The 20,522-nt window shown below is 46.0% G+C and overlaps 1 protein-coding gene across 2 annotated transcripts in view; it reads left to right on the forward strand.

The window, feature by feature from the left end:
• Positions 1 to 20,522, forward strand: part of NAV2 (neuron navigator 2) — a 324,049-nt gene that overhangs the window by 99,138 nt on the left and 204,389 nt on the right. For both annotated transcript variants that reach the window (XM_042904228.1, XM_042904227.1), the window contains exons 5-6: positions 2,110 to 2,368; positions 15,436 to 15,602. In XM_042904228.1, the coding sequence (XP_042760162.1) occupies positions 2,110 to 2,368; positions 15,436 to 15,602 (426 nt within the window). The remainder of the gene's footprint in view (positions 1 to 2,109; positions 2,369 to 15,435; positions 15,603 to 20,522) is intronic.

The raw sequence follows: 20,522 nt of genomic DNA on the forward strand, positions 1-20,522 counted from the left end.
GCCTCTGTTTCTCTTATAAAGGGGAACAATAATATTCACTCCCCAGGTTGTAGGGATTGAGTGAACTCATGTACATAAAGAGCTTAACCTGATACGTACTAATTAGTAGCAGTCCTTGTTATTACAGACCTAATAACGTGACAATTATGAAAGGCACTAAAAGCAAGTCTTACATAGATTTCACCAATCTCCATGATTAGCTCTACCTTACCCCTCCCTTGAATTTGATTTTGAGGGGAAATTATTTCCCAACTCTCATCAGTGCCCAGCTGGGTGACCACGGGAGTATCACTTCAACCTCCAGAGCCAACTGATTCATCCTATCCAAACCTCACATTCTGTGACCCTGATGTGTTTGTAGGAACATTTAGAAGCAGAAACCGAGCAAGCCACAGGGGTGTGTGTGCTGCTTTTTTTGGTTTCCTTAGGATGGAGAAGGAAGCAGCACAGAAGGGTTAAAGCTGAACTACTTTCAGAAACGGGGGATGCGGGGGGCGGGGGGGGGGGGCTCAGATCTATGGGGCTTTCTCCCCATATTGCATGTGATAGTTTATAAGCCTCCTCCTTGGCCAGATCAATCCTGGCTTACACCTGTGCTGACACAATTAAAAGCTTCCCCCTTTCACTCTCAAAAACTATCATGGATTGCATGGTAAGTTATAAGATGACCTTAGTAAAGCCATGTCTAAGGCATATGGATTGGGACCTGTATGGCAATCTCCTGTAGGATTCTGGGAGCTCCTGTTATTCATAACCAAGACCAGTGAAGGACTTCACTGTTCGCGGCTTGCTTTCACAGATACGCTCTTACTGGATTTGAGAGCAACCTTGTGTGATGGGGCAAGCTGCGTCCATAAGGCCAGTGAGGCCCAGGGATGAAGTGACTTCCCAGAGTTGCACAGCTAGTACGTACTGGAGTCCAGACTGGAACCCACGTGTTTGCATCGTCAGTCGCAATCTCTCTTTCTTCAGAGTCTGGCAGTCATTCAGCCTGGCCTCATCATCACGCCCAGGGCACCGGCAGGCGTGCAGGGAATGGGCTTGTTTCTGAAAGGACCCCATTCATACCCTCTGCCCAGCAACTGCTGCCGGAGGAAACCTGTGCTCCTTTATCAGCGGTCTCTTCCTCGCCTCGGGCTAACCTGGACATGTGCATTCCCCAAACAGGAGATACTCTTCTTCCTCCACCCCCCTGACCGGTTAAGAGAAGGAAATTGAGCCTTGGGTTGACACAAAGCAGAGGGAGCCCCTAAGATTCCTTCTTCCTGTTCCTCAGGCTGGGTGGCCCCATTACCTCACCCTCAGGACCAATTCAGACCCCAGCCATTGGATCTGGTGTTAAGAGAACATAAAAGGAGGGATTCCCCAAGGAGAAACACCCTCGATCCATAGCTTCTGCCTGTGAATAAATATTTTATTCCTTCTCTGCAGCTTTTTATGCATGCCTTGAGGCAAATACATTTTAACATCTAAAAAATCCTGTCTGGAATAAAAATGTTCTCACCCCCACTCTGCTTTCATTTTTTTTAATACGTTATTTTTTGTGTGCGTTCTCTGTGAAAGCAAGGCCTATCCCCTACCCATGCGAAATTAAAGTTAGTGATTCAGTGGATGAGAGGGACACAGAACCGTGTGTCCAGGGGCAGGGCGGTCGGGGAGAGCAGAGGGAGGATGGTGGAGGGGGGCAGGAGCCGCTTGGCACTCACACGTGGCTGACGGCACAGAGCACAGACTTGGCTGAGCTCTCGAGTGGAGACCCATGAATCTCCCCCAGCGCCCGAGAGCACCTCTGTCCCGGATTGGTTGCTTTGCCTGAGAACAAGCACAGTCTTGCTCGGGACTCGGACTTTTTTTGGCTGTGTCCTTGCTGAGAATTTCCTCCTGGCACTTGCCAGACATCCAGCTGAAACTTGCCTGGCGTATCCGCTCTAATCCCAGTGGGGGAGAGGGAGCTGATTTCTTTGTGGCTGAGGCCCGACTCTGATCGACGGTGATGGCGATGAAGTGTGCAGGAACTCGGTCCTATCCTCGAGAAGCTAAGCTCGTGAGCAAGAAAGGGCTCCCAGGATGGGACTCCTTCTCTAAAAGAATTTCTTTATTGTCTTGCAGAAATCAGGAATGGCAACCTCAAGGCCATCCTAGGCCTCTTCTTCAGCCTGTCCCGGTACAAACAGCAGCAGCAGCAGCCCCAGAAGCAGCACCTCCCTGCTCCACTGCCGCCTGCCGCGTCCCAGGCGGCCGGGGCCCCCTCCCAGTGCCAGGCTGGCACTCTTCAGCAACAGGTGCCGGCCACTCCCCAAGCCCCGGGCCAGCCTCTCCAGCCAGCGCCACATCAGCAGTCAAAAGCACAAGCTGAAATGCAGTCCAGGTGGGGGCTCCTCGCCAACGGATAATTCTGTTTCTCGTGGGTCATCCTCCACACTGGCCGAATGCTAGCCTAGGCGAATGCTTTTTCGTTTGGACCTCTTCAGGGCTGAGAACTACTGGTGGCGGGGGATTAGCATGACCTTGAAATAGATGCGGCGGGCTGCCTCCTGTGCCTGGCGGAGATGTGTGCTTTTATAGGTCACGATGGCCAGCGGCCAGAGCTAATTAGCTGCTCTGGCCTATTATGCACATGCTCCTGTGCAAGAAACAGCCCCGAAAATAGACTTCAGACTTGCTTTGCGTGTTTGCCTACAGGTTGGGTATTCGATGTCATATGTGTGAGTCGTTTTACTTAGCGGAGGCTAGAGTTCTGCAGCAGACGCCTCTGCTTCACCAGAGAAGAGATAGCAAGAACACAGAAGGAAGGGGGCAGCCGCCTTCCCCGAGAGGGCCCGCAACTGGGTTCTGCTAACCTTAAAGAGCTGGCAGCAACCTGAGGGGTGGTCTTCAGTGTTACAGGATTAGGGCTCAGGTTTGGTTGATGCTCCCAGGGGGACCGATGCTTGCTAGCGGGACTTGCCGTAGGGTGACGTGTAAGCAGAGCATCAGGGTACTTACGTCCACTGTGTTACAGGGGGCATAGGTGTATTCCTGAACAGCTCTGCAGAAGATCGCCTTGTAAAACCTGCGTTTTAATGGCAGGGGCGTGGGGGAAGGAGGGAATTAGGAACTAGAAAGATTTTTTTTTAATGTTTATGCATTTATTTTTAACTTTATTTTGAGAAGAGGGAGAGAAAGCCTGCATGTGTGAGGAGGGGAGGGGCAGAGAGAGAGAATCCCAAGCAGGCTCTGCCCTATCAGTGAAGTGCCCGATGTGGGGCTCAAACCCACAAACCGTGAGATCATGACCTGAGCTGAAGTGAAGAGTCAGATGCTTCACTGACTGAGCCACCCAGGCACCCCTATTTATTTATTTTTGGGAGAGAGGAAGCGGGGGAGGGGCAGAGAGAGGGGGAGAGAGAGAATCCCAACCAGGTTCTACACTGTAAGCTCAGAGCCCGATGTGGGACTTGAACTCAGGAGCTGTGAGATCTTGACCTGAGCTGAAATCAACAGTCCAGCGCTTAACCAGCTGAGCCACCAGCTGCCCCAGGAACTAGAAAGTTTTTGACTCCTAGTGAAACCTGTGTGGAGAAAAGCCCACAGTAATTGTCGTTTAAAGCTGTATACCTTTTGTTATCAAACCTGATGTCACTAATGAAGTTGATTGCTTGATTTCATTTGGTATGTGCTAAAGAGTAATGGCTTTTCCTTTCCAGGCCCCCAAAGCACCAGCGTTAATAATCACTAGGCTTAGCAGCCCATTGTAGTTGGGCAAAGCACAGAGTGGTTCACACAAGACAGGTGCCTTATAGATGGTTGCAGCACCTTCCTCCCCGCAAGAAGGGCTATTTCCCATTCATGATGGTGTTAAAACCAACATGATGGATGTGCTGTCCATCAGACCCCCTAATTAATTGTCTAATTATATCCAATTTACATTATGGAAATTTGTAGACTAGCAGAAATGCCTGGACTCGTGGTGAAGAACAGCCAGCCAGGCAGCAAGCCTTGGCACCCTTCCCCTGAAGAACCACCAGAGTGAGAGCCACTCTCTGATCAGAGGTCCCTGATGGCCCTGGGTGATTGAATGATCAGGATATCATTTCCCACACTATGTTCTACAGAGTGGTTATTCCCTTGATGGTAACTTGCTAGGGAAAGGGTTTCATAGGGGGAAAAGTTGGTAAATAATCTGGGTTGGGCTGTTAGAACTGTTCATACAGACAGGTCTACTCAGATCCTTGCATCTGCTATATGTATTCATTTATTTCGTGTCTGAATGCCTTCTGTGTGCCAGGCACTGTTTTAGGCACTTGGGGTTCACGACTGAATGAGATTACCAGTGTGCCAGCTCTCTGCCTTCTACTGGAGGAAGAAGGCAAATAAACAGGGAAGAGAAATCTCAGATAGTGGTATTACGATAAGATGATGGGATTCAGAAGGATTGGGTTGATAGGTTGGACTGATAGGAAATTCTCTCTGGGGATATGATACCAAAGTGAAGATAGGAATGACACTGAGCAAACCATGTAAAATTTAGGTGTAGAATAGATCAGCCAGAGGAAGCAGCTGGTGCAAAGACCCTGTGGTGTAAGAGTATGCTTGGAAGGTTGGAGGACCAGAAAGAAGGCTGGTGTGGCTGGAGTTTAGTAGGTGAGGGGAGGTGGGAAATGATAAGGTACCTGTAAGCAAAGCCTCTTGTTTCCATGGTAGACAGTGTGACCGATGGCTCCTGGAGTTGCATAGTGCTGTTGGCCATGAGGCCAAGTCACAGAGTGCTAGCTAAACTGGGTAAAGAGTCTGCATTTCATTTTATAGATAACAGGAAGCCACTGGGTTGGGGCGGGGGGGCAGTCTTGAGCAAGAGAGAAACTTGATTTAACTGACAGTTAAAAAAATAATAACTTCTTATCTCCTCTCTGGAGATTAAGACTATTAAGAGGCTTTTGTAGTCCTCGGGATGACAGTGGCTTGAACCAAGGGGTGGAGCTGACATGTTGATGGGCCACTTCAGGAGGTTGAGCCAAGGGGACCGAATAGATGGCCTGTCTGGAGTAAGGGAGAGGAATCACAGATACTGCTGGGTTTCCGGCGTGAGCAGCGGTAAATGGCGCTATTTATTGAGACGAGGGAGCCTGAGAGAGGAACACGTGTGCACTGTGACTCTTCAGAAGAGGCCGTAGAAAGCATTCCTCCAGCTCAGCCACGGAACTTGTTTCATAGAGCATCTCATTGCATATACGATTCCAAGGAGCATGTGTTGAGAAACCCTGGGTTGTGTCACTAAGCTGTGCTAGCCTGAGGCACCCATTTCCATGGTAAGTGTTTGTTTTCTTAAAAGAACCAGATGTCCCAGTCAGGACGCCCATCTCCCAGTTAAAAAAAAAAAAAAAAAAAAATCCTACTACTAATAAATGCTTTACCTAAAGAGCAGCCAAACTTACTTAAGGCGGGTTTTTATATCCACTTATTCCAGAGTGATTCCTCCCATCCTGGCCCCCTGACTCTGCACTGTGGTGACACGGACTGGGCTTCAGAGTTGCTCGGTGTCCTCACTCCTCCTTTGTCTGGCCCAGACTGGGTTACTTCTGCAGACAACTGGCTTCATCCATTATGCACTGATACTTTATCATTTCACTTCCAAAGGACAATCTTATTCTCAAATTCTAGGGGTCTAATATCTCCTGCTTACACTCTGGCTGTAGATTTAAGACTGGTAATATGGCATCACTGGCTTACTTCCACTGTATTTCTATCCCAGATTCTGTCTCTGATAATCACAATCCCAAGGGTAATGGTGTGGGCCCTTGATCATCAGTGTCAAGTGTTGATGGAAGCCCCAGACGCCAGGTTTGTTTTAGTCCTTTGTTAGAACTCTGCCAGATACAAATAGGCCTAAACACTGTACCTCATGGGGTAGCAAATATTAAAACTTGGCAGCTTTTCCATGAAATTTGTTTAAGAAAGGACTCATGGAAACTGGCAAAGGAAATTCGAGATGCTGGCATGAGGGAATCAGAGCGACTCCTTGATGATGGCCAAATGCAGGCTCACGTTTACCTCCTCTCTTCTCGTTAATCTGCGTGAGGCCGAGAACTTGATCCACGTTCTACCTCATGAAATTCCTCACCAGTCCCAGAGTCCAGGAGAGGAGCATACTTCCCAAGACTCGCTTCCTTCTTCCTCTGTGTCTACCTTACATATTATCAATATTTAGCTGTGTAGGAAAAATCCAGACAGTTGATTTTTTTTTCCTGCCGTCTCTCCTGTCTCTTCCTTTACTTTCAGAGTCTAGTGACACCAACGTTGTTTTTCCCGCCTCAGATCACTGCATTAGGGTTCCAGGGAACGTGTGTTGAGAAACACAGGTTGGTACAGGGTGAACCTGGTATACGGTGTGTGGATACAAGAAAGATAAATATTTCTCCTTTCACAAGACAGTAAATGAGCTTACCTTTTGATGAAGCCCAATCAAGATTCTTCATTACACCAGCTTATGGTCCAAAATCTAGAATATAACAAGCTCATAAGACTAAAAATGAACATTTCTAGATCACTGAGAGCAAATATTCCCAAGACCAGCAAAACTTGTACACATCCGTACCCTTGTTTTGGGTCAACATTTTATGACACGTTTTCCGAAAAGCACCCTGGTAAAAGAAGCATGTGAGATAGAAGCATCTAGATGCTCTGGGGAAGTTGTCAAGTTTGTTTACATGTCCAAGACCCTGCGCTTCAGTGTTTTTTTTTGCGGGAAGAAGGCGGCCTCATGTCACAGGTAGTAGAAAAGATACTTGGTCTTGAGAAAAACGAAAAAAAAAAAAAAAGAAATCAAATGTTCTTAGATAATCGTGATAGCAATTGCTTCACATTGGAATGTCACCAAATCAGAAAAGCCAGACTCAGAAGGAAAGCTGCCCATTACGGGAAAAGTGGGCAGAGGGCAACCCAGGCGCATCCCCGTTGTCACGGACTCCCGTTAGTGATGTGCGTGTCTAACGTATCTTCTCTCCCCTCACTCATCTCTCCCACTTTTTTCTTTCCTGTCATGCAGTGCATCATCCAAGGACTCCTCTCAAAGCAAAATCATCCGCTTCACTCTGGGTCAGAAAAAGATCTCTAGGTTAGACTTTCTCTGTGTCCTGCAAAGCATGGTTTCAACCCAACTCATTGATCCCTTTGTTCTGGCTAAGTTTCCTTTTGGTCCCTCTGCCCGTTTCATGTTTGCAGTTTGAGAAAACCAAACATGCTTTGGCTAATGACCCAATGTGGGAGAGTTTGGAGACTGCCTGTGGGGTCATTGAAAGGGGGAATGTGTGTATCAGTGTGTGTGTGGCTGGCGTTGAGGTGTATATAAATGTTTCAAATCAATGCATTTCATTGATTTGGGCTTTCATTGCTTCGTATCAAAATCCTTTCTGATTTAGGGAGAGGTAAGTTTCTAGGTGGTTTTTGTGGTGGTTTTATGATGAGTTTGGCTCCCTGCTCTGGCCTGGCCCTGATCCCACATCATCTGCACCTCCTTTATGTGTGTTGTGCTTTTTATCGTTGCTGTTATTGCTAAAATTACTAATGCGGGTTTGGTTTCTCTTGAGTTCTAAAGCACCCAAAGCATGAATCCAGTTGGTTGGAGGAGACAAAGCAGCAAGGTGGCTGTGTCTCCTTTTCGTTTCTGGATGTTCTTTGTACCTTGGAGAGATTGCCTCAGTTACCTAAAAATAAAAGTTAGTCTTGCTCACTAACTAATTCTCCTGACACAGAGTTTGACATTTACTGCATACTGTAAGGACCGATTCCAGGGTATGGAAAATGCCAGTCACGTCTTTGGGATCTACTCTTCTTTTAAAGGCAGCAAGAGCTGACATTTATTGAATGCTTGTTATGCATCAGTTTGAATGCCTTATCTTATTTAATCCTCACTTTAGTTTTCATGCGGCCACTCGTTATTATCCCCATTTTACAGATAAGAAAACTAAAGTCTAGGAAGTTAGTTAAGTTACTCAAGATGATACAGAAAGTGGAAAAGCCAGGATTTAGGCCCAGTTGACCTAACTCCAGAACCCTCACTTTAACCACTGTGTTTACACTCTTTCTCTCTTCCTCCCCCTTGAATTCTGGTGTTTATGGGGTTGTCAAGGCTGCTTTTAAAAAAATCTTACGTTTTAGCTGTTACTCTTGGCCTTTTGCCTCACTTTGCCCTTTGTAGCATCCTAATAGAACCTGATGCTGGTTCATTATTTTCATTGAATTCTCATTTAAAGCTAAAGGGATATCCACACTACACTTTTTTTTTTCAATGTTTATATTTGAGAGAGACAGAGTGCAAGCGGGGGAGGGACAGGGAGAGAGGGAGACACAGAATCCTAAGCAGGCTCCAGGCTCCGAGCTGTCGGCACAGAGCCCGACACGGGGCTTGGACCCACAGACCGCGAGATCGTGACCTGAGCTGAAGTTGGACGCTCAACCGACTGAGCCACCAGGCGCCCCCATGCCATACTACATTTCTATCTGTATTCGTGTAACAAATACATACTGAATGTCTGCTTGCTGCCCCACTCTGTCAAGTTCTCAGTGCCTTTTTCTAGCCAGAGTTTACTTTTTCTTTTCTAAAAAGTTACACATAGGGAGACCCAACTCAGGATCTGCCTGGCTGTTGGGGAGAAGCCGCGGGGCCATTGCTTCTCTGTAGAACAAGTCCATATGTTACCCAGACTTGGTTCTGGGAGACAGGAGGGAACCGACGTTCGTCAGTGCTTTTCATAATCATGTGCCTTTGTCAGTTTGGGCTGCTACAACAAATCACCATAAACTGGGTGACTTAAACTGTTTCCCTTATAGTTCTGGAGACTAGGAAGTCCAAGATCAGGGTGCCCGCACAGTCAGATTGTAATGAGGGCCCTGTTCCTGGTTTCTAGATGGCCATGTTCTTGCTGTGTCCTCACACGGAGAGCAGAGAGAGAGGAAGCAAGCCCTCTCCATTCTCTTCTTACAAGGCACCGAGCCCATCATGAGGTCTTCAGCCGCATGAAGTCCCTCCCCTAAGCCCCATTTCCAGATACCATCACGTGGGGATTAGGGTGAGGACACCTGAATTTGGCCAGGGTGGGGCTGGAGGACATAAACGTGCAGTTCACGACACCAGGCTAGAGAGTGCCTGCTTTCCCTGAAAAATCACACCAGGCCTCCCTCAGACACCCCCTGCACTGGCAAACTGGGTTCCCAGTTTTTGAGCGTCAACCTAAATAGAGACGTAAACTGAGGTGAGCTCAAATTACCAAACTCAAATCGAGTTTATTTGGGAAGAGCAGGGGAATTGCAGTTTGGGAAATGCAGCCATAGCAAGAAACAGGTGAGTCTGTTGAGGGTTCCAGGTGTGCTGTATTGATGGGCCAGGAGTACAAGAAGGGGGGATCTAGCCAGAGTCCAAGTGGTAAGTTCATTGGCTTGAGGATAGAGAGGGATTCTAGGCGGGTAGGTTTCTGTCTTCTGTAAGTCAGGCGTTTATGGGAAATGCGATTTTCAGTTTTTAAACTTGGGTCATCTGAGGGCACCTGTGTGGGATTCTCCATTTCCCATTCTCCAGTTCCATTGCAAATTGAAATCCTTTCACAGATAAAAGGAAAGGAAGTTAAGTGAGCTTGGAGGGAACCTGAAGTCTGGTGTTTGTTCCCACGATGTACTCAGTTCTAGAAGATAAGCAGGAGCTGGCTGGGAAAATATTTAATTGGAAGCACATGCCCATCCCGAGTGTGAGTGGTTATCAGTCCCAGATGATGGAAGGAGGCAGTGGGAAGAGCGGAAGAACCGAAGGAAGAGGCCGTGTCTGCCCCTGACCCCAGGGTGTGCTGGGCACAGGGCTTCCAAGTTGACTAAAAGCCAAGGTCTGGCTTTCTTTCAGGGTCACATCCCTCACCTAGAGTTTCTTTTGGATGCATCTTTGTCTCTGATGAGGCCAGTGAAGGGATGTTCTTTCATTATTTGCCTAATACTCCTCCTTGCCTTCCCTAACCCCCCTCCATTTCCCATCCCCAGCCTTGAGCACAATTCTGATAAGCGTTTTAGCTGATCTGGGCATCACCAAACGTAGCTGTAAAATTAGTTGTCAAAAGAAACCACCTTACCCCTGCTGGCTAAGCAAGACAACTCTCCCAGAGCTTTGGAAATAGAGTTCAAGTGCAAACTTTGAACACCTGCCAGAGTCAAACACCTTGTATAAGTACCAGGGATATTGAACAGGGTAAGAAGCCTCTCCATTGAATCTGGATGCTTATAGAGGGAATCCATACAGGGATGAAGGATTTTCATGAATTTCTGCCTTCGACTACAATTATCGTCCTTTGGCAACCCTGGTGAGCCCTGGGTTTGCAGGTGTGTTCTATCTGTGGAGGTAGAGAGGTACGTGGCTGGGAGTGCAGCTAGTCAAACCTAGTGAAAGCCCATCTTCATCACTTACCACGTAACCTGGGTAAAGTCTTTATTCTCCAGGAGCCTGTGTTTGCTTACCAGCAAAACAGGGTAGTGCTGCCTCACTCATAATGATATATGGATTAAATAAAGTCATTTCCAGTCCTTTGATATCTGGTCTATACACCATAACTAGCAGATACAGTGAGGTTGGTGTTTGGGATTGATCTGGGCCAGGGAGGGCCACCAGACCACCTGTCTCCAGCAAAACCCCACAGAGTTGATCACATGCCCATCTCGTGGAGAGGAAGCAATGGGACTGTTACTTCTGTCCTCTTTGTCCAGCTGCTGAAAAGCAGAGGCCATGGAGATGAGAGATTCAACATTTAATAATCTCCCATCACAATGCCTGCCACCTGAGGTCCCAAGCATGTGCACACAAGCTGCCATTCCCCCTGGGAGGGCCATCTTCTCCCGGCCTTTGAAGTGGTTTTGCAGGGGAAAAACAGCTTTCCTCCCATCAGCACACACAGCGCGTGGATGTGCTGTGAGGTCATGTGCCGAGAATGACAATTTACCACCCTGCCTGCTCGGCTCTACACATGTTGGAGAAATTGACCATGGCTTCAATAGCAGCAGGATTTCTCTTCTGCCTCTCTTTTATGCCACTTCCCTTAAACTTATTCTTTTGATACAACACGTGTATGTTTCAAAGAACCCATCTATGTCCTCTGTCATTTCGTAACTACATTTGGAACAAGGAATGGTCTTGAGAAGTGGAGTTGTGCTTGCACAGGAGCCTTGGAACTCTTCTGGCACCATAAATGATACAGGTTGACTTGATGTGCTCCCCTCTCCCTGCTTTGCTTCACTGAGGCAGGCACCTTGGGCAGCGTCTGTTTTACCCATGGCTGTTCCACATGAGCAAGACCCACCTCTTCTGCAAAGGATCCTAAAGTACAGACAGCAGCTGTTTCCAGGCTGGGACTTGATAGAAGTTCCTGTGATGCATCAGGATGTTAACAGTTATGAACTGGAGAACATGAGCTGGAGAGCCTGAGGTCTGCATTACTGTGAACTAGAAGATACTGCTCCCAGCCTCCCTAATTTATGACTCATTGCTGGAGAGCAGGAAAAAGTCCAGATTCATACTGCAACATACTAGGGCCTGTCTATTCTGGCCCTGTCTGCTTCTCCAGCCTCCTTTCCTCCCAGTCTGTCCCCCCACTCCCCAGCACACACCAGACCCTCCTTCTTCTGCACTTTTTTTTATAGGCTTCCCTCTGCCGGAGACCTCTGCGTCTCTCCATGACTCTGTACCTTCTTGTTCTCCACGCACATTTCCATTCCACATGGCACCTTGCTCTGGGGTCACGTCTATCTGGAACCTTCCCTGACCATCCCACCAACCTCCAAGGTTATCATTTTCCTTCTTTGAATTACTTCTGACCTTTGCATATTCTTTTATCAATACATGGGTAATTTAGATGTTTTCTAGGATCAATCAGCCTTACCCTAAGATCTAGATGAGATCGAACTAGAACCCTGTCTTTGTTTGGGCTGTCACAGTGAAATACCACAGACTCAGTGGCTGATACACAACAGAAATTTGTCACTCACGTTTCTGGAAGCTGGAAGTCCAAGATCAGGGTGCCAGCCTTGCCAGGTTCTGGTGAGTGCTGACTTCCAGGTTGCAGACTGCTGACTTCTCCATCCCTACCTGGGGCCAGCCAGCATTCTGGACTGTCTTTTATAAGGTCATTAATTTCATTCATGAGGGCTCTGTGTAATGACCTGATCACCTCCCAAAGTCCCCCACGTCCTAACACCACCACACTAGACATTAGGATTTCAACATGTGAATGTGAAGGGGGGCATAAACATTCACACCGTGGAAAACTCTTCTTCAACCTGCAGAAAGTCATGCCCCAATGATTGCTCATATACCTTAGGTCCTCAAGGTCAGCATTGTCTTTGAAGTGAAACATTTGAAATCCTATTCCTAAAATTCAGCCTGAATCAATTTGGTAGATTGACTCACAAAGAATATTTTGGTTCCCTCATGGGTGGATCCAAAGAAGCCTTTTTTCTTCCTACCCACCACACATTCATGGCCTTTGTGTCTCAGGCAGACTTTGTTGAAAATTTCAGAGGGATGGAGGGGGCTTGCTTTGGAGCAAGCAACTACTCAAGCCCATTCACAACTCACAGTGTAAAGCATTGTGTTGTTATAGACACCCACTGAAACTTGGAAGAAATTACTTGGTCTCCACCCCGTCTTCCCATTTGGTCAAGTTCAGGTTGCTGAGCTGACTACAGTGTAAAAGTGATGGGGGTAGAAGATGACATGAGTTGGCTTGAACTTTGTGGTGGCCCTTGCTAAGTATGTGCCAACAATTCTTTTCCTTGTCAGCTGCCCTCAAAGCCTTCAAGAAGTCCTTCTTGAAATCCTAGAAAACTTGGTTCAACCCTGTAGCCGCTTGATGGCTATGCCACTCTCATCCGAGGTGTACCTCTAGGTCCTGACCCAGTGAAGAGAATCTGATGATGACGACCCAGGAGAGACCAGAACTAGCTTATTGATCCAAGACCAGGAATGTTTCACTGTGGGGAATGGGGCCTACAGATGGCTCGGAGATGCCCTAAGTAGAAGGTCTTAGTCATAGATCTTCCTCTTCTGGAATGTTCCTCCATAGAGCAGTTCCTCTTCTGGAATGTTTCTTAGGGAAATAAGTACCATCTGCCAAAGCCTGGCTTACCTTTTTGAAAATGTAGATCTCTGTCTTGTGTATGTTGATTTTTGTCTGCTTTCTTCTGATACTTTCATCTAGATCCATCAATGTCCTTCATTATTTTGTCTGATTCTTTTTTGTACCAAAGCGTGTTTCCTTTATGACAATGCCCAACTCATTTATAAATTTATGCTCAACAGAGAGGATGAGAAGGGGAAACTAACAGGAATTGAATACTCACAACAGGCCCGACATTAAGCTCCATTTCAAACGAACAACTATCCCATTGGATAGTTTATTATTATTCCAAAGTTATCTGATCTGGAACATGAATCTTGGAGAAATTATAAGACTGGTCCAGTGTTCTGTGTGTGGGAAAAGTCCTTATTTTATCCATTACTCCATGCTGCCTCACAGAGGACCAGATTGCCTACCCAATTCAAGGTTGTACCCATCCCATCCTATGCTTTGATCGATCTTATTTCCATAGAGGCCCTGGAGACCCCTGAGTTGGGGCAGTGGGAGCTCTGCAGCAGCTTCAAAAGGAAGCCTGTTTTCCCTTCTTGTTGCTTTTTGCTTACCTACTTCTTGCAAATTCCCTACTGAAGTAGAATGCTATGGCCTGTTACCCTGTTCCACATAATACTATTGCTGTGACATCATCTTGAAAGAAGTCTATAATTCTTTCCCAGGCCTGTCTGTGGGCATTAAGGCTCTGCAGACTATAGCTGGGTTAAAGGAGTCCAGCCCAGAGGACCCCATGTCTGTATCTGCAGAAGCTCTGCCATTGGCTCTGAGTACTCAGCTAACACTGACCTGGAGGGCTCTTGGGATGCCATTTGTATTAAAGGCAGAACCAAGAGGTACCAAAATCCCCTTGCCGGGCCTCCTTGTTCAGTTGTGCTGGCCACATCTGGCACCCAAATATAGATGCTGGCTTTATACCCCACTCTTTGCCTGTCTATGTGGGGTGAATCTTTTCTCCAAAACAAGATGGGGTAAAAGGGGCAAATCGTCCTAGTGCAGTGGAAAGTGCACTTCCCTCTGCCTCTTGTTAGGGGAGAGAACTCAGCCCCTTCCTTCCCTCCTAGCTCCCCGTCAGGGAATTGGGCCACCTTCCTAACTGTATAAATTTTACAGTCTTCTCTCACCAGCTCATGTTCTCTGTTTATTCTACAACCATCTTTCTTGCTCAGCCAGCAAGAAAAAAGTTTAAAGTGATCGCCTGCTTATATCTAAAATGCTTCCAGACTGCAGACTTCTTTGGCGCTTACAGATTTGCAATGGGGAGAGAAAGTTGAAAGCTTTATGGGTTGAAAATTCAGACTTCTCACTAGATCTTTTGCTAGTCAGCGGAGGTTCCAGTGGCTTTTAAACAGCTAAGTGGGTTTTAGCTGAAAGATATAACTAAAGATTTCATTATTTGTTCCCCTTTCTGTTTTTAACGATTAGAAACAGCCTGCTTAGTACTCTCTGACCCAAAATTCTGAGGGAGTCTTACCCTTAACTCTTTGGGGAGGAGGCCGTAAGATCTGTAGACATATTACAAAAATGTCCACTAACTTTATTTCCCAAACCACTCTAAATGAGGTACTTTACTTAAGAGAAGGTGTATGTTTGTCCTTAGGTTAATAGATTCCTGCTTATTCTACAGAAAGAACGTATGATTTTTTTCTGTCTACTGTGCAGAGAAGCTGGGCTTCAGCCTCTAAATAATACCTACAGGGACAGGTTGTCAGGTGTTGAGGGAGAATGTATGTCTGAACACATGTTTTCATCCAGGCCGTAAGTTTTCTTGTTGCAGTTGTATTGGGTCCTGAGTGCTAATGGTTCTCTATTATAAATTACGTCATTTTCTTGATACTGCAACCCTGGATTATGGCATTATTATTAATATGGATTATGGCCATATTAATACCTACTAGAAGAGATGTACGCAGAAGGTAAAAAAGTTTAAAGTCTTAATAGGCCCTTATGTTCCACACTTAGAGTTGACATGGTTTGACCCTATTGAAAAATAAATTACTCATTCAAGAGAAAAAGGAAGATAAACTTCATATTTTTTAATCAGCAAACATGTTCATTTACTTTTCCTTCCGAATTTCTCTTTGCTCAAAGGAAAACTCATGTTTAGCTGTTGGACTTTGCTGGGGTCATTAGTAGCCTAGATGTTTGTGGTAGTTCCATTGAATTTTTTGACTGGCAAATCTCCACAGACCCAATGTCTTGAATGGTTTCCTCTACCTCCTGCATGGTTGCAGTTCCTTCTTCTGAGACACTGCTGTTCTCCTGAGACTGAATCCATTTTCCTGTTGCTTTTGCATTTTAGGCTTCCAGGTCCTACTGCAAGGGTATCCACTGCAGGCAGTGAAGCCAAAACGCGTGGAGGGTCAGCCACTGCCAACAACCGACGCAGCCAGAGCTTTAACAACTATGACAAGTCCAAACCGGTCACCTCCCCACTTCCACCACCACCGCCAAGCAGCCACGAGAAAGGTAAGTCAACTTCTTGAGGGTCCTTTTTGGCATTTTCCTGTATACAGATCCAGTTCCTTTGGGCGAGTTTGCTAGGGTTGGGAACAAGGTTGCAAATAGCATGGGCCACAGGACATACTTGGCTGGCAGGAACTTTGCTAGCAGAGGCATTAATAAAGTGGTGGAAATAGGTTCATGGTTGCCAGCAGGAATTAGGAGTATTTGTTTCAGTAGGGACCCGGAAGACACCTGGCTACAGAGAGAAGCAATATAGCATTTACAACTTGAAAGTAAACTGTCACAGAACGTGCTCTGTATGATAGATGGTTTTCCAGAAATGCAAGGTTCTCGGAGTGTGCGTTTTGTGACCTGATAAGCTTTCTACCCATTAAAAGTGATATGAGGGAAGTTAAGAACAAGCGAATTTTCACCCTTTGAAAAAGGCAGAAATGTGGGTTGTGTAAATGAATATCTTGGCTACATATGAGGAATATGCAACATTATTCTTAGTGTTCCGATGATGTAACTTTTACCAAAAATGACTTTTTGCTCTACATAGCCCTGAGATCTTAGGATGGGGGAAGAGGTGAGTAGCTGTGTGGGGGCTATTGCACAGAAGATGGTGAAACAAACATTTGCTTGCTTCAGTCTGTGTCTCGTGAGACCTTGGAGACATTTGTTTGCTTCAGTCTGTGTCTTGTGAGACCTTGGAGAAACTGAGCTTAGAAGATTGTACAGTCAGAAGCAGAGCCCTCCTTCATTCCTCCCAAGCTAAGTGGTCTAGACTTCTTGGTGGGGGTGATGTGCCCAGATCTCTTGGAAGCATTTTCTACAGTAAGAGTTGTCCTAGATGTGCCCCTCAACTCCCCCGAGACTCAGGAGAGCTGCCTCCCACTCTGAAAGTGTTCCAGGAGCCTGGGCAGCCTTCCCACTGTGAACGAGATCCGAGGCTCCTGGACCTACCCTCTAGCCCGGGATGGTTTCATTTAGTGGAGCTTGGTTTCTGCCCTACCCTCAGCTAGCATACTTGAGAAAATAGGAAGGGAGGTTTGGTATGGCTGACCTATATATGGCACAAAGTTTTGCATCAGGGCATTGGAAACTCTGCGGCCAGCAGTGGGAGGTCTCAACCAGACAAATTCTTTGTGATCCAGTCCTTGGCTCCTGCCTTAAGAAAATCATTTGTCGTCTTTTTCCCTCTTTCTACCTCCTTCCCCTCCCCTCCTTTTCTTCTCTTCAACCATAGCCAAACATGTTCCTTTCAAAAGTATGGTCTTCTTAAAAGTGTGTTTAAGAGGCACCTGGGTGGCTCAGTTGGTTAAGTGTCAGACTCTTGATTTTGGCTCAGGTCATGAGCCTAGGGTTGTGGGATCGAGCCCCACGTCGGGCTCTGCACTGAGTATGGAGCCTGCTAAAAATTCTGTTTCCCTCTCTGCCCCTAGTCTCCCCTCGCATGCGTGCGTGTGCGCTCTCTCTCTCTCTCTCTCTCTCTCTAAATAAAAAAAATAAATAAAAATAAGTATCATTTGCCAGGGACTTTGATTTTCACTGTGTTACTTGGTCTTCACAAACATTCTGTGTGGTAAATATCATTAACCCAATTTTACAGATAAAAGAACTGAGGCTAATTGGGATTTAGTAACTTGCCCTCTCTGGTAATTGAGCACTGGAATTCGGATCAAGGTTTGAGTCCTGGGTTTGAACTCGAGCTCTGTCCTGTCTCCTGGGAGGATCGAGCGAGGTAGTAAGTGTGAGAATATCTTGTGAGCTGGGACTCACAAAATCCCCTAAGGATTCCCTCCCAGAATGATAAAAATAACTGACCGGGGCTCCAGGTGCATGGGAGAGTGCATTTATGATCCCTCTCCTAGCCTGGAGAGCTTAGGTCAAGCAGGCTTCGGCAGACCCGGGTAGTTTTTATTCTAATACTTTCCCCACCATTCTGAGGTAAAGGGACAGCACAATTGTACCTAAAGAGGCTTTTGTATTTCCTCCTCCTTTCTCACAGTCCCTGTGTCCTCTGTTGAATCTGACCTTGATGGCAGCCTATGAGGTAGCCAGCTCCATGCAGCATGGACCATGTGGTGGGAGAAGTGGCTCCCCCACCTGGCCATCGAGAGGCACAGCAGGTTTTCGGGTGCTCAGGGTAGCATCCCTCATCTTGACAGGTCCTGGAGAGGTGCACACTAGTGAGCAGATACGTTGTAGCTCAGTGTGGTGGGTGCTGTAGTTGAGGTATGGACTGCTTTCAGATGAGTTAAAGTCCACAATATAATCTCATGACCTATCCTTCTCGAAGCTGTCTTATGAGTCGGACAGGCCTTGATCGCATTGCATGCTGGCATTTTCTCTCAGGTAACCCATTTCGTAGGCTTGTACATGTGACCCATTGGACCAGGGATTCTTCTAGGAGTTGATCTGATCCCACCAGAAAGGGGAACAAGAAATTCACTACTCTTCCAACATATGACAAAAATATTTCAACACTTAGTCTTGATTTTTTAAAAGGATAAAAAGGAATAAAAGGAAATTATAACAGGCAGCTTTTCCAAAGCCCTGGAGCACTTAATGCTTTGTGAGGAAATAACTGAAAGATTCCTCCGAAAATCACGTCCAAAGAAGTGAATGCCTTCCTGCCATCATCGCTGAATTTAGTTCTGATCAACTGAGATGTGAAACAGAAGAAGAGTAATAGATCTAGAAAATACTTATATTTTCAGTATTCAACTGAGCAATCAACTGAGATGTGAAACAGAAGAAGAAGAATAGATATATAAAATACTTCACAGTGGGGAAAAAGTCTAGGGACACATACACACACTGTATTGGCTTAGTCCATGAAGTGACCAAGTGCACGGTTGGTGTGTAAATCCCAGGAATTTGTGAGGTTTGGAGGAAAGTCTACAAATCCTTAGCCTGTAGGAAAAGCTGCTAGTTGGGCAGTTTTCACTAGCGTGGTTAGGTTCGTCTTTGGCTTCCCCCACTCACTCCTGCAGGGGGCAGCAGTGAGGCACCTTGCTTTGCCCGCGGGATGCTGTGAGCAGGTTCCCCTGCGGATCTGTTGAGGGATGGCCTGGAATAGGGCGGCTCCTCGCTTCCTCCCTTGGCTCTACGGCTCCAGACCAGAATCACAGCTTTTCAGGAAGAGGAAAGAGCTGTCATTTTCAACATTGGTGACATTATCTTTTCCTTCCATCCCCTCACTTACATCCTCTGGATGGGTTAGCACTGCCAGAAATCAAATACATTTCTAAAGTATTTGGTCCATCCTATGAATTTGAAATATTTACTATTCCTAAACTAAATTCTGTGCAAATGGAAGATGGTCTCTCCTGAATAATATGGTTTTCTTCATTTTAGAGAAAGTGTATGTTTATTATATTTTCATGATAAAAATCGTCATGTAAAAAATTTTTAAACAGCATAAATTTATTGAAAGAGAACCCTGCATAACCCCTGCTCTCAGAATTAGCCCCTGTTTATCACTTATATTCTTCTGTATTTTCTTTATGCATATACTATCACGTTTTGATAAATTTTTCCTACTGTTTAATATTTGCCAAGTACTGTTCTAAGGGCTTTGTAAGTAATAATTTAATTGTTACAGGAACTCTGTACACAGACACTCTGACATACATTGTATGTGACTTAAAGTCTTGTAAATGAAATCAACCAATCATGGACAACCTTTTTATAGTTTATTCTCTCTTTATAATAGTTGCATAGGACTCCATCGCATAAATTCACTTTAATATTCCTAACTACTTTCATTTTGGTTGCTTCCAATTCTTTTTTTTTAATTTAAAAAAACTTTTTAATGTTTGTTTATTCTTAGAGCATGAGCAGGGGAGGCGCAGAGAGAGGGAGATACAGAATCAGAAGTAGGCTCCAGGCTCTGAGCTGTCAGCACAGAGCCCGACGCAGGGCTCGAACTCATGAACTGTGAGATCATGACCTGAGCTAAAGTCAGACGCTTAACCGGCTGAGCCACCCCTAATTCTTTGGTATTATAAATAGTACTGAAATTAACATCCTCATGTCTTTTTTGCATGTGTATACCATTTCATTTAAGGGTATACACATTTTGCAGGTGTTTTAACATTGCCACATTTTGCTTCCAAAAGGTTATACCTACGTCTGTTCCCATCAGCAACGTGTGAGAGGTCAGTTTCCCTACGCACTTGTTTTCACTCTCTTGGACAAAAAATACTGCCTTTGAAATAAGGCGGGTTACAGTAAGCTGAAATAACAAGATCCTTTGCTAACAACTGGCCCTTTTAACTGCCGCCTTGCTATGAGTTATGACTAGTGACATGGACAGACTTTGGCATGTACAGAAAGCACTTGGGTTTGAGATCAAGCTGCCTGCCAACTAGTGTGGCCTCACTCAAGATGCTTAATTTCTCGGGGTGCCTGGGTGGCTCAATCGGTTGGGCATCCGACTTCAGCTCAGGCCATGATCTCACCGTCTGTGGGTTCGAGCCCCTCATCGGGCTCTGTGCTGACAGCTCAGAGCCTGGAGCCTGATTCGGATTCTGTGTCTCCCTCTCTCTCTCTCTGACCCTCTCCGCCCGAGCTCTGTCTCTGTCTCAAAAATAAATAAACATTAAAAAAAATTTTAAAAAAAGATGCTTAATTTCTCTGGGCCTCGGTTTCCCCTTCTGTAAAGTGAATCTGAGGTCATCCGTCCCTAAGCCACTGTGAGGTATGAATGCTTGTTTTCCCTGGCCCCTTGGCCTTGTCTAATGGGAGCCCTCTAAGTGCTCTCTCATAGGTTCCCTCCCCTGGACTTCATCCTATGTCATTTTCTCCCTCTTGTTCACTCTCTGCTGTCATGAGTAGAAAAGAAGAGCCAGACAGGGGTGGAGACAGAGTTTTATAGCCTTCAGCACTATATCTTGGCTGAGTAACACTGGAGCCATTGATTTAGAATCTCTGTAA

The sequence above is a fragment of the Panthera leo genome, chromosome D1, assembly GCF_018350215.1.
Source record: "Panthera leo isolate Ple1 chromosome D1, P.leo_Ple1_pat1.1, whole genome shotgun sequence".
Taxonomy (NCBI): domain Eukaryota; kingdom Metazoa; phylum Chordata; class Mammalia; order Carnivora; family Felidae; genus Panthera; species Panthera leo.